General features: G+C 42.5%; 1 protein-coding gene across 3 annotated transcripts in view; it reads right to left on the minus strand.

Annotated features, from left to right (window-relative positions):
- RAI14 (retinoic acid induced 14) overlaps positions 1-15978 on the minus strand; it is a 137709-nt gene that overhangs the window by 43271 nt on the left and 78460 nt on the right. For all 3 annotated transcript variants that reach the window (XM_011380713.2, XM_023523680.1, XM_023523679.1), the window contains one exon: positions 12963-13093. In XM_011380713.2, coding sequence (XP_011379015.1) covers positions 12963-13093 — 131 coding nt within the window. The remainder of the gene's footprint in view (positions 1-12962; positions 13094-15978) is intronic.

Consider the following 15978-nt stretch of genomic DNA (forward strand, 5'->3'; position numbering starts at 1 on the left):
GGAAGGAAGGAAGGAAGGAAGGAAGGAAGGAAGGAAGGAAGGAAGGAAGGAAGGAAGGAAGGGAGAGGGAATAAAAACTATGTGCGTTTCCATTGAATGGAAACTCAGGAACAAAGTTGTAGACAGTTGCAAACGACAAAAAGCCATCCGAGCCTTGTCTAAAGCTCGCACTTCAGGTGCTAACATTCTGGAACCATTCGAGGAAGTGATAATCCCCAAAGCAGGATTTGGCTGCAGCAAGTCATTAGCATTTTGCCTCTGAAGGTGAACAAGAAACAGGGCCAACTTTTAATAAGATACTCGAGTGGAAAGTTAGATGGAAACATGATTAGTCAGTGACAGAACCTACTCACTGCAGATGACAGTGAGTAGGTTTCCTTTCTAAAGCAGTGACTGATAAATGTAGGCATCCTCAATGGTGGCAGTCCAGGTGACTGATGGGCTGGGGGCCACTCCCTGTCTGGATGGCAGATGGGTATCTGTGGGGTTACCTCAGGCTTAGGGAGCAGATGGTGTCCCAGGTCAGCACACAACTAATAAGGAGCATGGTTGGTGGCCTCTAATGGCCTGTCCCAGATAACTGGTGAAAGAACACACCTCTATATAAATAGAGTTTGCAGACTGGGGTGAGATGGGGAGGGCAAAGCAGTTGGTTGATGAATGTCCCCCAACCCCTAAAACAAAGACCATATTCTCAATGATGTTAATTCTAGGGCATTGGAATTAACCCAAGTATGGGATTGTTTTGATATTTCTATAGTTGTATATTTTTGTCAGTACTGCTATAGCTACATATATTCGTTTACTCATATATTCACTCTGATACTGGGGTATTTATATGTTGGACACTGTTGGACACTGGGTATTTATATGTTGGACACTCATATATTCACTCTGATACTGGGGTATTTATATGTTGGACACTGTCCTAAGCACTAAGAAACATGTGGTGAATAAAACAAGGTCCCTGCCTTCTTGGATCTCAGCTTTTAGTAGGAAGACTAAAGATAAGCCAGTGGTTCTCCACTGCAGGTGATTTTGCTGCCTGCCCTCTCAGTTATTTGGCAATGTCTGGAGATATTTTTATTATTCAAGGGGTGGGGATAAGGGGATTCTACTAGAATCTAATGTAGAGGCCAGAGATGCTGCCAAACATCCCATAATGCACAGGGCAGCTCCCCACAAACAATTATCTATCTAGTCCAAAATGTCAATCGTGCTCACGCTGAGACACTCTGGTTATCCAATAAAAACAAAGGTACAATGCTGAAATATAATTCTATTAAAACAAATTAAACAAAGACTGAAGAAACAACATGAGCAGATTTTAATCTTTTTATTGATATAATTCATATACCATAAAATTCATCATTTTATCAGGTACAATTCAGTTATTTTCAGTATATTCACAGCTGTGCAACCAACACAACTATATAGTTCCAGAACATGTTCATCACCATAAAAAAAAAAAAACAACCTGATCCATTAACAATCACTTTCTACTGCCATGTGGCCCCAGCCCCTGACAATCACTAATCCACTTTCTACCTCTATGGATTTGTGTATTCTGGACATTTCATAAAGATGGCATCATCCAGATATGTGGTCTTTTGTGTCTAGCTTCTTTCACTTGGCAGGCTTTCAAAGTTCATCTGTGGTAGCAAGTAACAGTACTTCTTTCCTTTAAACTATTACACTATATGGATATACCAATTTTGTTTATCCATTCATTGGTTCTGGACATTTGGGTTGTTTTTACTTTTTGGTTATTATAAATAATGCTAAAACATTCGTGTACAAGTGTTGGTGTTTTCAATTCTAATGAGTATATACCTAGGAGTGACTGCTGCATCATGTGGTAACCATGTTTAACTCTTTGAGAAACTGCCAAACTAGTTTCTAAAGCCACTGAACCATTTTACGTCCCCAGCAACAACGTAGGACGGCTTGAATTTCTCCGCATCCTAGCCAAAACTTGTTATTGTCTGGCAAATTTTAATTTAAAAGATGAGAATTTTAATTACAACCTAAATTTTCCAGAGGGGAAACGTTTAAGTCTTTCTTAATGAGGTTATTTCGGTTAATTATCAGCTAAAATTTCCTCTTAGAAAAACATAAAGGAAAGAAAGCAAAACCAATCCGGAATATCTCTGGCTTTGTCTCTATGTGGGCTTTTACTCCTAATTTAAAAGTGTGATCTTTCCTTTTAAAGACAAGAAATGTCATTCAAGAGTCTATAAAGCAATATATCTTATGAGAGATTTTGTTGGCTTGTTTACCTCTACATTTAGACAGGTCGAGAATTCAGTGGAAGAGGGAGGGGTATAAAAACCTTTTATCTACTCCTCTAACCCCAAGCCCAGACAGGGACACTTGTCACTGCCCAGGGATATAGCAGGGTGGCTCTCCGGATTCTAGTATATGTGAAGCACTCCAATAGCCTAAGTCTTGCCTACTCAAAGAGTGGTCCTTGGACCAGGAGCTTGTTAGAAATGCAGGCTGTCAGTCCCAACCACACAGTTACTGAATCAAAAGCTGCATTTCACAAGTTTCCCAGCTGATTCATGTGGATGTGAAAGTTTGAGAAGCACAGCTCTAATCTAAGTGGAGGACAATTAAGAACCTCGCACCATCATTATTACCAAGGCACCCATTGTTTCAAAGTTCTTTTGAAAACATAATCCCCTTAGCCTTAAAAACAATCTCATGGATATGTTCCACAAAAAAGAAATCTATGCTGTTTTAAGGTTCATTATAATAGGGAATGTTTAGCTTTGCTTATAAAGCTCAGCTGGGCCCTTCAACAGAGATGTAACTAAAAGGCACAAATAGAGCAGCCCGAAGATTTACATAATATGACTTTGATGTCTTTGCTGCTTATTGATATTTGGAATTTCTCTGCTTCTGTCATTCGGAACATTCCCAAGGTTTCTGTGCTTAGGAGTTTTGTGGTTCCCAATCTCTCCCCGGCAACGCTCTCCCTCTCTTCCCCTTTCCCTCTCCTCCCCTCCCTCCCACTCCTACGAGAGGGTCAACCCACTGATGTCCCCAGCAGTCTGAAACAGCAGCTGGGTGGCAGTCTGAAGGGATGTAGGAGAAATGGCAGAGGGAGAGTGAGTGGCCTGGGAAACCAGGGTACCATGGCTGGGTTTCCTGTCTCGTTGCTATGTCACCGTGGCTGAGGTGCTCAACTTCAGTTCCCTCACTTCTAAATCATGGTTCAGGCAATTAAATGACAGCATCCTCAGTAATGAAAGCAGCTTATCTATTGAAACACAATGCACTAGTTATGTTTTAACTCATTACAACCTCAACAAACCTACGGGTGGGGAAACTATTATCATGCCCATTTTACAGAGGAGGAAACTGAGGCACAGAGAAGCTTACCAACTTGTCCGAAGTCCCAGAACTAACAAGTAGCAGAGCCTGGATTCTAACCTAGGCATTCTGCCTGGACAGCTGGCCCTTCACCATCACGCCGAGAAACTGCACTGCTTGTTAAATCACTCACGAACTGTGAAACACTATATAACTTACTGGCTGTGCTGCTCTTTAAAAAACAAAGTTTAAACTGAAAAAAAAAATGAAAGTATTTGGTCAAAAAGCAAATGCTGGCTTCTCACTGAGGCAGATGAGGGTTGCCAGGGTTCTCAAATGGACAGGAATGCAATCCAAGCACGGAAGCAAACGGCCTGCAACAGAGGCTTCGTTTCCTACAAAACCACTCAGCGAGTTGTGTAAACCTTCCCGAAATAAATACTTCAGGACAAGGCTGGGATAGTTCTCAAAGCTCTTAACCCGAAGGGGACTTGAACTGTTGCTATTCAAAAGCCCATGAGTGACAACCTGGAAAGTTCCTTCTCTCTTTCAGAGTGATAACAAACAATTCTGGTTTCTGATTGCCAGCTGAAACAGAGTTGGAGGAATTGCAAACTCGCAAGGCTACTTTTAGAAGACTTTGAATTTTTTTAGGCATATTCATTCACAGGAAATTGCACTCAAACCAAACTCTTTCTGTCCCTTTCATGACTACTCCAGCTCCTGATTCCAAAAGAGCTGGCACAATTAAGCCAAGAGGGCAATAGCTGGATTCAACGGTTTCGTTTCCAATTCCTTCTCTCACCTCTGCAACCAATTTTCACACCCCAAATCAAGCAAATCACCAAGCCCACACCAAGAAATGACCATATACCAAAAGCTACCAAGACTATCCATGCCCAGATTCCCAGAGTATTAGAAGGTTCCAGAAGGACAAGCTAGTCTAACATTCTCATTTCACAGATGAAGACACTGAGGCTCAGAGAGGTCAGGAAATGTGTAAAAGATCAGGACTTGAATTCACCGCTCTGACTCTAAGAGCGGCTTGTCTTGAATGCACCCACATCTCCCTTCTTTCTTTTTATAAAAGTCCTTTTGTTCCAAGAGAGGGGTCTCTAGGGTCTGTAAGACTCAGAAATACTTCATGGCAATCCCAGCTTTCTCCATAATGCCTACGGAGGTTCGGCATCTCCCAAACACTTATCATCGCCTCGGCTTTAATTACATTCCTTTTGTAAGACATCTTTCTCGAGGGGGAAAACATGACATTAAATCATATTAAAACGAATCGGGGAAATTAAGGATTTAATTCTAATTTTAAATACTTAATTTCTCTGATTTGTTTCCCTGGGAGGGGAAAAAAAAGAAAAGAAAAAAGAAAAAGAAAAAATTTTTAAAGCATTTCTTCAATAAAAAAAAAATAATAATAAATAAATAAATTTAGGATTTAATTCAAAAAAGTCCTCCCCATGGTGACAGGCTCTCCACAAGGAGATCCTGGCTCCCATTCGACCTCACCTTCTAGCTCTCTCCATTCACTGGGCACATCCAGCACCCTCCCCACTTTGGGCTTCTGCCTCGCTGTTCCCTCCACCAGGACAGCAGTTCCAGTAAGGTGCATGGCTAGGCCTCTCACTCCATTCAGGAATCTGCTCAAAAGCAGGAGTCTGCTCAGAGAGGCCTTGCTTGCCCAGGTTTATTTATTGTGGCCCCGGCTTCGTCATTTTCTTCGACACACCTGACGTTCCATGAAAAGGCCACGTGTTTATTGTGTCTGCTCCATTGGACTGTACGTTCCATGAGGTCAGAGACTTTGTCTTGCCTACTGCAATTTCCCTGGCACACAGGAGCAATAAGATCTTCAGGGGACAGCGGGGAGGAGACAAAGATGAAGGATTATGTCCTCAGAGCTAGGAAACCCTGCGACGTTTAAGCTGAGCATTAGGATTGTCTGGTTCCATAAATGGGGTCTGGAAATAGCACTTGGGCATGAGAGAATCGTTAGGGCAAATGATTTGTCTCCTTTAGTCATGATAGGCCCCCAGACTCTAGTACCTAGAGCGGAGAACAGGTGATTTGTACTAGTTCCAGAACCTTTCTAATCCACATTTCTCTCTTCATAAATACTCCAGGGTGATTGAGAGTATCAGTGAGAAATAACTAAGGGAAATTGACAAGACCTTTAAATTGCATGAAAGAATGATCTACGGTGTTGATTGAATGAACGACACATAGGAAAGCCCCTAGCCCAGTGTTGGGGCATTTAATATTATTAACATGATGCATAACAATTCCTTTCTTATTAATTGGGTAAGATGGAGCTCTAACCCTGATAATCTATTAACAGGGATGGGATAGGTAAGTAAGACCCATCAAATCCCAGATGACTGAAGAGGTAGTGGCAAGAGTGAGCTCGATCACTTTGGAAATTAGAAAAGTCTTCATAAAAGAGATGGCAAACTGGGCCTTGAATGATATGTAAGACTCAGCAGGATGGTGGTGGTGGCATCTTGGAAGACATGAATTTCAGGGGCCCTGGTGAGGAAGCAGGAATATTTCTAGAGGCCAGGGATGTGCTAAGTGATCTTATGTGCCTCAGCCCTTGAACTGTCTGGTTGCTGTCAGCATGAGAACCTCTTGCTCCAGGTGCCCTCTCTTGTGGGGTTAGATCGAGTGGCAGTCACTGCCTGTGTGTGATGAGACCCACACCCATCCGCTCCTGCTCTGCTCTGGATCACAGCGAACTGTGACATTTCCCAGGCTCTCCTGACCTCTGCATGCGGAAGTAGGTCTGGCCAGTGGCAGGCATGGCCAGAAAACCAGAGGGAGGGACAAAGCCAGACTGCTTCAGCCCTGAACAACAATGATCCATTTGAGTGTCTAAATTTCATCATTCTCAATATATTTAATCCAGTTTTCAAAATAAAATGTCCTGTGATCCCACCAATATTTTATCATATTGTAGTTCATAATTTCAAAGTTCAATGTAGTTCATAATTTCTAAATCAATTCTCATCAATTTGTACCACTGCTGCAGTTACAAGTCTTCCCTCCAAGGTGCAATTTTACAACGAGATCTGTTCTGCTTTAACATACAATACTATTTCCCTTTAAAAACCTGGTGAACATAACTTACGTTAAGCCCAAGTTTACCTTTCATTTTAATTTTATTTTGTGCAGAAGCATTATATACACACATATGCATCTGTGTGTGTGCTAGCAAAAAATCACCGGGGCTCCCTGGGCTTTGGCCTTAGCCCACCTATAAGCTATCATCGAGTCGAACCTGTTGGGAAGCTCTGGGCTAGGAAACCTGAGGTCTCCCTTTGGAGTGTCTAGGGCAGTGGCTCTCAGTTTGGGCTGACCATTCAGATCACCTGAGTGTTTAAAAAACCCCATGCCCAGACGGCACCCCATGCTAATTACATAGGAATCTCTGAGGGTGACACCCAGTATTTTTCAAAGCTGTCTAGGTAATTCTAATGGCAGTCAAGTTGAGAATCACTGATCTGGTGTTAAGTGGGGCCTTGGAATTAAACTGTTCTGATAAGCTCTTGAAGAAGGGAAGGAAACAATGACCGTGGTGTCATCATTTTTCTTTTCAATTTGGGATGGCCTCTATTCATGTTTTTACCAACACCTACACTGTCCTCCTTCCCCTGTACCCACCCAAACCCTCTCAATCCATTCTTCAAAACCCACCTAAAATCACACCTCAGGCAGGTAGCATCTCTTAGCTATTCCAGTGCTTCGCCATCTCCATCTCGAACCCCTCACAATTAGTATTTAATAGTTTAGCACTTCATAATTCTCCACTACTTTCATTGGTCTTGTCTTCGCAGCTAGATGCTATACATCTAATAGGCAGGGACCACATTTTCTCCTCCTTTTGTATGTGCTTACAATAGAGTTTGGAATGTTTTAGATGCAGGGAGTACTTCCCAACTCGTAGATGAATAAAACAAACATTTGGGCACATTGGGAAGGTAGGAACACAGGTTATATCACCTTCAAAAATCTATGTGACCAAAAGCAGAGTGCTACAACAGCAATTCTATCCTTCAGTTTATCCCTTTGTCAAATATTAATAGGTTTTAGGAAAGATGGGGTGATTTTGCTTGGAAGGGGATTTTGCCTCGAAGGAGGCTGCAATTACATATAGTATGTAGGTAAACTAATCTGGCAGCCAAACTAACTTGATTTCTAAGACTGAACTGCTGGTATAAAATATCTAATACATTCCTATTCTGAGAAAATAGGAAGAGACAAAAAATAATGGGCCACCAGCCAGAGAAACCTGTTATCATACTGTTGTGCAGAATTTAAGGACTATCTCCCCTATTTTATATTTAAGCTCCACAGAGTCACCTAAAAATACTTGCACAAGTTCTTGCTTTCAAAGCCAAAGAGATCAGGTTTCTGAAGTGAGGGCTATGTATGCAGAAGACGTCTATCTCTACATATATTCCTGGATAGGATTTCTTCAAAGACTTCTTCACAGTCCCAGCAGTGATTTTATTTAGTCTGGTTGTTCCTAAGACAAACACACGTAACTTTAATTAAACGCACACAAAATGGAGGGGAAACCATCTTGAAACAATTAGACTGCTCTCTGGTAAGAGGTTTAGGGCAATGGCTCCCTCCTACCTCCTCACCTCCACCTCCACCTCGAAAAAGAGAACAGATGGGCGGAGGGAAGCCCAGCCTGAGTCCAGAAACACAGCCTGAAGCTGCACCTCTCTGACCCGCTCCATTTTGCTCTCTTCTGACCCAAGACACCACCACCCTTCTTTTACTCTTTCCTAAGTGAATTCCAGTCATTCAATCGCTTTCACTTTTCTTTTTTAACCCCTCTTTGGTCAGTTTTAGAGGGAGGGAGAAAATTTTCAGGCAAGGTTTCTTATCTTTCTCTAAAGGAAATATTCCAGGAAGAAATGAAAAGTCTGAACAATTACGAAACCACTCATCTGGTTATTGACCTTGGGTTGTGAGGCTTCTGGAGAATGTGTGCTGAGATGGCCGCCTTTGCCGCCTCATGCTTGCGACTTCCTGGGTCATTCCGTATCTAGTTTAAATTGCAATGGAAGCTGGGAAAGCAAAATGTCAGGTTGTGACATTCACCAGGACAGCTCTTTCTCTCTTGAACCCCAAGTTAATTCACCCTTAATTTACTCATGAGATTTTACCAGCAAAAAGAGTATTTTCTCCATGAGAAACATCCTGAAAAGTCACTCCCACAGATACATACTAAAGGACTCTTCTGTGCTTGAAAGAGAGGAAAAGATCAGCCCAACAGCACTAATCACATAATCTTTGTCCTCAGGGAGCTTACTGTGCTGTACGGAATTCAAGTCTTTTAGAAAACGAAGATTTTTCTTAAGCTCTCAAGTCTTTTCTGTTGGTGCTCCTGTTCTTTTGACATAAGAAAATACATCATCTTCTAAATTAAGATTGTAGTAGTTCAAAGGGAAGAAAAAAATCACAAAAGAACTAAGAACATCAGAGAGGAAGGCACTCTGGACTGGACATAGGACCTGTGCAAACATCTGGACCTTCTTACGCAAGGGGCGGGCAGGAAGCAGACAGCCTCACCACCGGTAGAAGGCAGTGTGAGGACACTGAACTCAGTACGTGCAGGGCCAGTGGGGAGACCCTTGAGAGTCAAACAAGACTCTAGGTTATAAGGCAATCTGGGGACACTGCACTACTGAGCAAAATAACAAAATGGGTTATTACAAAAGCTAACTAGAACATAGGCCTCCAGCCTATTTTTGATATGGAGGTGGATAAATCAAAGGGTAAGCCCAAACTAGCAGGCAGAGAATGAGGTCAAGTATTGTCAAGGGCCTAACTTTCAAGTGTGTGATCTGGCCTTACCCTTTGGAGACAAATGCAAAACACTGTACATATCTCCACAATCAAATGCTGGCCCTGCAAGCCCCACAGGACTGCTGGGGCCAAGGGCTCTAGCAGAGGGGACACGCTAGGTTGGTCTGTCATGGATTCAGAACCACTCCTAGGAATTCACCAGTTCACGTGCTACCAAACCAAATGCACATGGGAAGAATAGGAACAAAAACAGAAAAGTCTACACAGCTTGAGAAAAATCTTCAAGTGTGAGGGAGACACACGTACACTCAGCAGGAACGCACAGATGGAACTAACTCAAATATACATGTGCAGACTGGCACAGGCGAGAGGGTTGAAGCCCGGAGACTCACACTGCTCGGGGCTCATTGTGATAACAGAACGCCTGGCCTTGCATTGCTTCACGACACCAAAAGGACAGGAAAAATGGTTTCCAACCCACAGACCCCGGCTCCGTCTGCATACCAAGACCATTAGATTTGGATTAAAATATGAAGCCGGATAGATTTAAGTCTATGTTACCTTTGAAAATTAAATTATTGTAGTTATCAGTTAATAACTTTAATCATCAAAAGGAAAATTCCAAGCAGAAAAATTAAATGTTAACAGATGGTTACTTATGGAAAATCCTGCACCGAAAAAATGATTATCTTCTTTCTTCCTTTTATATACAGTTCCCCTTTCTACGTAAGTGTAACTGAAGGAAAAAATGGTGGACTTATATGTGCAAAGGTAGACATGTTAGAACTGCTTCTAGAGTTAACACAGGAAAAGCTGTATCACGTGGGCCTAAGTTTTATTATCTGCAAAATGAAGGTGGTGATGTTTATATAACTACTGCGTGCATTTCTACTGTTAAAGGAGAATAAGATAAACTGATTCACGCTACGAGGATGAACTTTGAAACCATTATGCTAAGTGAAAGAAGCCAGAGACAAAGGGCCCCATATTGTATGATTCTACTTATATTAAATATCTGGAATAGGCAAATTCATAGAGACAGAAAGCAGATTAGTAGCTGGCAGGGGGAGCGGAAGGGGAGGTTGAGGAGTATCACTGCTTAAAGGGTACCGGGTTTCATTTGAGATGATGAAACATTTCTGAAAATAGAAAATAATGATGGTTGTATAACATTGTAAAAGTGCTTAATGCCACTTTTTCAGTGCAGGATACATTTCAGTATACACTGAAATGTATACTCTACTATGGTTTAAATGATAACTTTTATGTTATGTCTATTTTACCAAATAAAAAAGGAGCGAGAATAGAAAATAACATTCTGACCATGTACTCTATACATAATAAATATCTTATTAACAGAAGTTATAAATTTTTAAGCCGATCATAACTGTGGCTAAGTTGCTAATCTAAATTTTCTATTTTCATTTTAGTGGGCACGTCTCGGACCAAACTATCATAAACCATTCTGTCTCCTTTCTCTAACGTGGCTATAAAAGGTTGTTTTGTGCAGACACCTACAAAGCTGGACTGAGAGGAGTAGGAGCCAAGAAAGCTGTATTGTGGTACAAGAAGTAGTCCAAAAGCACTATATCTACCACCAAAAATCTCAAGACAGGAGTGTGGCCTCTGCCACCACTCTGGTAGCACTGACTTCACCTGTGACATCATGGGAAAAGGTTAATTCGCTCACTCATCAAATGCTTTTTGAGTATCTACTACAAGCCGAGCAGTGGGCTAGATAATGTAATTATAACACTGTGAAATTACAATCCCTTCTATCAAAGAAATTTCAATGTAGAAGGCAAGAGGGATAAGAACTAAAAATTACAAGAGGTTGAGAAGGCAGTTGACTCAACGTAATATCAGCCAATAACCAAAGCCCGCCTACTATTGGGAGTCCTGACTATAAGTTACCATTTTAACTGTAGTAGAATATACGTTTCAGTGGCATTAAGTACATTCACAATGTTGTGCAAGAGTTCACTAGATTTTGACCCTGTGCCTCACACCTGAGAGATGGGCCTTTGCAAAGGTAAAGTCAAACTGCGGCTGATGGGGAGAGTTCAACCTGAGGGCTTTGGCAGAGGACCGGCCCAGCCCCTAAAGGACCAGACTCTGATCTGAGAGAGAACACCTCCCTCTGCCCTCTGTGAACCAATTAGCCTGGTCCCTAGACAAGCCCAGTCCCTTAAGCTATCTTGTGGTTCCCACAACAATAGGGTTGGTGGCTATGCTATGGGATCCAATGGGTGTCAGGAAAAGGGTTTAATTGGCAAAATCTGTTAAAATGTGAGGCCCAATCTTCTGAAAGTTTGCCCTTTATCCTTACTACCTATCCTTCACTCCAGAGTCAATCTAGTTTCTAGATGATAGTTCTCTGGTGAAACCTACATGGGACATTAAAAAGTATTAGTTCCTGGGCCTCCCCACAGACCTAATGATACAGAATATCTGGGGTGAGCATGGCATCAATATTTTCTTAAAGCACTCCTGGTGATTTTTATGCTGGCAGGATTGAGAACCACTCATCTGGGAAAAAAAAGGGAAGGGACCTGGCTTTACCAAGTGCCTGCTATGGACTGGGTACTGTGCTAGCTCCGAACATACAGTATCTATATCTATAGCTGTAGGTGTCCCTCTCATATCCTCTTGGACTTGTTCTGGCCATAAGCATATGGCTCCTCTGAGAAACACTCAACCTTAGAGGGACAAGAGATCAAGGATAGATACCTCAGTTTCCATCCCTCGGGTGAAATAACTCTGAGACATACTTTAAACCTGGGGTAAGCAAATTAGTCCTGTGAGGGGCCAGACAGTTAATATGTTAGGCATTATGGACCATATAGTCTTTCTTGTGACTACTCAAATTTGTCTTTGCAGTGCAGAAGCAGCCATGGGACAGAGTTGGTCAACTCCTGCTCTAATTCCCAGAGGTTCTCAGTGGGAATGAGTTACATCCAGTTGACCATAGCAGTAACCTGTTAATAACATGCTGTATAGACTTCATTCTCTTACTGTGTGTACTTCCTGGGATCATTGGCTAGAGAAACTACTTGCACTCAAATCCTTGCCTCTTGGTGTGCTTCTAGGGCCACCCAACCTACCTCAGTATCGTGTTTTAAACTCAAAACTACTCCAGCGGTTGAATATTACCATCTCCATTTTACAGTGAAGAAATTGAGATTCAAGGACTACAAAACTCATAAGGGAGAGAGTCCAGATTAGAAGCCTATATGCCTCCAAAGTCAATGATCCCTCTACACAACCAGAGGAGAGATGGATACAAACAAATAAACCACACACGCACATACACATAAACACTTAATCAAATATGTAGTTTTAATTATGCAAGCAAGAGAACCACATACGGCAAATCATAAGGCAAAATTTATACTACTCATATAATTACTGAGCTATGTTAAGGGAGGGGTTTAAAAAGAAATAATAATATACGTAGTAAGGTTTGAGGGTTATGAAAAAATTACTCTTATTTTTTATGCTGTTTCTAATCTGGGATAGAATTCATGTCTTGCCTATCAACGGGCTATGATCCTGGTGCTACGTCTTCTCTGCTGAAATCTTCATTTATGCCTGGAAACAAACACAGCCACTCAAGGGAAAGCTCGATGTATAATTTGAAACTTGCAGAGAAAGGAACTAGATTAGAATAACCTCTTACCTATTTTAACCTGGGGCTAGGAGGATAGTAATTTCTCAGAGTCCCCTGAAAGGCACTTGTGAAGGTCCCCTATGGACCCTAAGGAGTCCAGAGAACCCAGGGCTGGCACAGTTAGCAACCAATCTTTTTAGCTTACGCGGTCTTGCCCTCGTTGTCCTGTTTGGTGGCACTGGCCCCCTTCTTGCCCAGCAGTGAGGCCACCTTCTCCACGTCTCCATTCTCCACTGCCTGCAGCAGGCGGTCATCATTCTTGTTCCACTCATTGGTCTGTGGAGCAAAGGGGAGACACAGAGTCAGTGGACGACGGCAGTGGCCACGGCCATGCTGACCGGCAGGCCCTCGTTTTCCTAGCTCCCCACCCTCCCCTCCCATCGCTCAAATCGAAATCTTCCCTCAAATGGGCACTTTAAAAATACCTCCCCCTTCATCGTCGCGGCACTCAAGAAGGCCGGTTTCCCAAAAGGAAACATCAGCAGTTCAATGAAGCAGCGCTGGTCACCAAGCTCGGAAATAAAGTCACTTCTTTTAACTGAAGTTGGGAAGATGAAGTAACTTACCTTAAAGACCTCGAGGCCAGTTTACATATTAGCTTATTTCTAGCTAAACTCAACAGCTGGCTTCTCAGGACACCGGCCTTTGACCTGTTCCACAGCTCACTGGGCCAACGGTATTACAGAATCAAACTGGCCAATGGCTCAAGGTTACCTGAGAGTTTATACACACACAATTCTCTGCCTGCTTTTATTGCCACTCTCTCTGGCCTGCTGACTGGGCCCTGATTTTTGAGCTGCATACTGGTTTTAAGTCGTTGTCCAGGCTACCGATTCAACAAACTATATCACCAGACACAAAACTACTTCCTGAACAAGCCAGCAAACATCAAAGAGCTTTGAGCAAAGTCTCCACCACTGCCAACCCCCAGCCCCAACAGAGCACTTATGCAAACCACAGTAACAGTAAAGCTTTCATGTGCACAAAATCTAGTTTTTCCTCTTATAAAGGAAATAGAGGATCTCTATATAAGAGGAAATGGGCTTTGACTACAAGACTAGAAAGTTTCAAATGGGAAATGGCAGTAGTGAGCCATAGAAGGTTTTGGAGCAGAGGAGAGAATAAAGTCAGTGAGTGGAGAAGGGTCATTAGAAGGTGTATGAGGTGGATTAACGGGGAGAGAACCCATGGGTCACCTCCAGACCATCCCTAACTAAGTTTACCTTCTGGACCCTCTAGTTGTGGATAACACCACCTTGGAGAGTCCCCCTCCCTCCCCAAGCTTTCTACACATGTTTCCAGGACTCTCTGCTTCCTGCGGGCTCTGATAAAGCAAGAGTGGGTCTACTAGATGTCCTAGGCCTCCCTCCAACTCCTGCCTACTGGCAGGGCCTTAGAGAAAGCCACAGGCCATGAAGGAGTGAAGTAAGTGTGCCCAGGGTTCAAGTCAGGAATTTGCTTCTCTGAGAGGCTCAGGATTGGACCGATCCCATTTCTCAGGACTGTTTCTTCTTGCGTTGGCCATCACTGAGTACAAGAGCACAGGAAGAATGAGGTAGGTGTGAATAAAAATGAGAAACGTGTCTTCTAGGCCACATGAACTTGAAGTCCAGAACTCTAGATTGACGCTTACATGTTATGAACTTTAAGTCACCTCCCCACACACAAAACAACCTTCTCTGTGCCTCAGTTTCTGAAGGCGTTGGACTGGGTGACTACTGTGATTCCTCTAAAGCTCAAAAAACTTAATCTATAAAATGCTCCAAATCAGACTTTGCTAGGGATTGTTCTAGAACAGTACTGTCTGTGATAATGGAAATGTTCTGTATCTGCAATATCCAAACCTGTGGCCACTGGGCAGTGATTCTCAACCAGAGGTGATTCTTCCCCCCAGGGGACACGTGGCAATCTCCATAAACATTTTTGATTGTCATGACTAGGGAATGCTACTGGATTCTCCTAGGTGGAGGCCAGGGTGCTGCGAAACTTCCTACAATGCACAGGATAGCCCCTTCCCCACAACAAACAATTACCTGGCCCCAAATAGCGAGATAGCGTTAGCCACATGTGGCTACTGAGCACTGGACATGTGTGTGGCTAGTGCAACTGAGGAACTAACTGTTAACTTTAATTTTAGACTTCAGTGCAGCTCTACATGACAGCTCTCTAAGTATTTTTAACAAAGTAAGAATGTGTCTGGGTCACTGTCATCCACACTCTCCTATAACCATCAATTTAATCACAAAGAAGATAGTAAGTCTTCAATTACAAATCAGGCTTCCTCTTGAAGGAGAATACGGTAAATAGACCGCCCCAGGAACAAGCATTTGTTTAGTAGAGTAGGAGGTTTTACTTAAAAACAAAATGTAGAAAAACCAAGAGACAGACTGCAGCTTATTTCCCTGATTGCATTTTTACAAGCCAAAACAAAACCAAAAAAGTTTATTGAAGTACATGTAAAACTCATGATTCCTATCTACATTATCCCAATGCTACACTATTAGTGTTGTCTTTTAAATCCTTCCCTGACTTAAACGGACCAAATTAAAACTGGATTGGGAAGATCAAAAGGATATAAAATCTCAGGGGACATGATTGAAAGTACTTAAGCAAAGAAAGACCACATGAAAGGATTTTCCTTTCCAGTGCTGCTAAGACACTCAACTCTCCAGGAGAGAGAAATCTGATTGCAGGGGTTCCCTAAAATTAGTTACATGTGGATATTTAGGGAATTCTATTTCTATAGGACATAACAAGAAAGATCCCCCCTCACCTACTCTTTGGAAGACAAGGTCAAAGGCACATCCCTTGAGGTATAAAATTCTTCTCTTTCATCTAGTCTCTTCTCAATACACACCAGAAGTTACTTTTCTCAGAGAGCAGATGAGGGGAAGAGAACATGGCTACCCACACACAAAGGTTTAATAAATCTTATTAGCAACACCATTCAACCTGTGCGTGCTGCAGATGGAGTACAAGTAAGCACCAAGAAGAAAAAGGATGGGCTGTGTACATGTAGGCCTTAGAGTCGGAGCCAAGAGAACATTCAGAACAAACTGGGGAAACAGGGGCAAACCTAAAGAAGGACCTGCGGGAGAAAGCAGACCATCAGCTGGGAAATGAGGAGAGAAGGTAAGGGTTTTCGTCTTAAAATTCTCACA

Source organism: Pteropus vampyrus, unplaced genomic scaffold (assembly GCF_000151845.1).
Source record: "Pteropus vampyrus isolate Shadow unplaced genomic scaffold, Pvam_2.0 Scaffold400, whole genome shotgun sequence".
NCBI classification, from domain to species: Eukaryota; Metazoa; Chordata; class Mammalia; order Chiroptera; family Pteropodidae; genus Pteropus; species Pteropus vampyrus.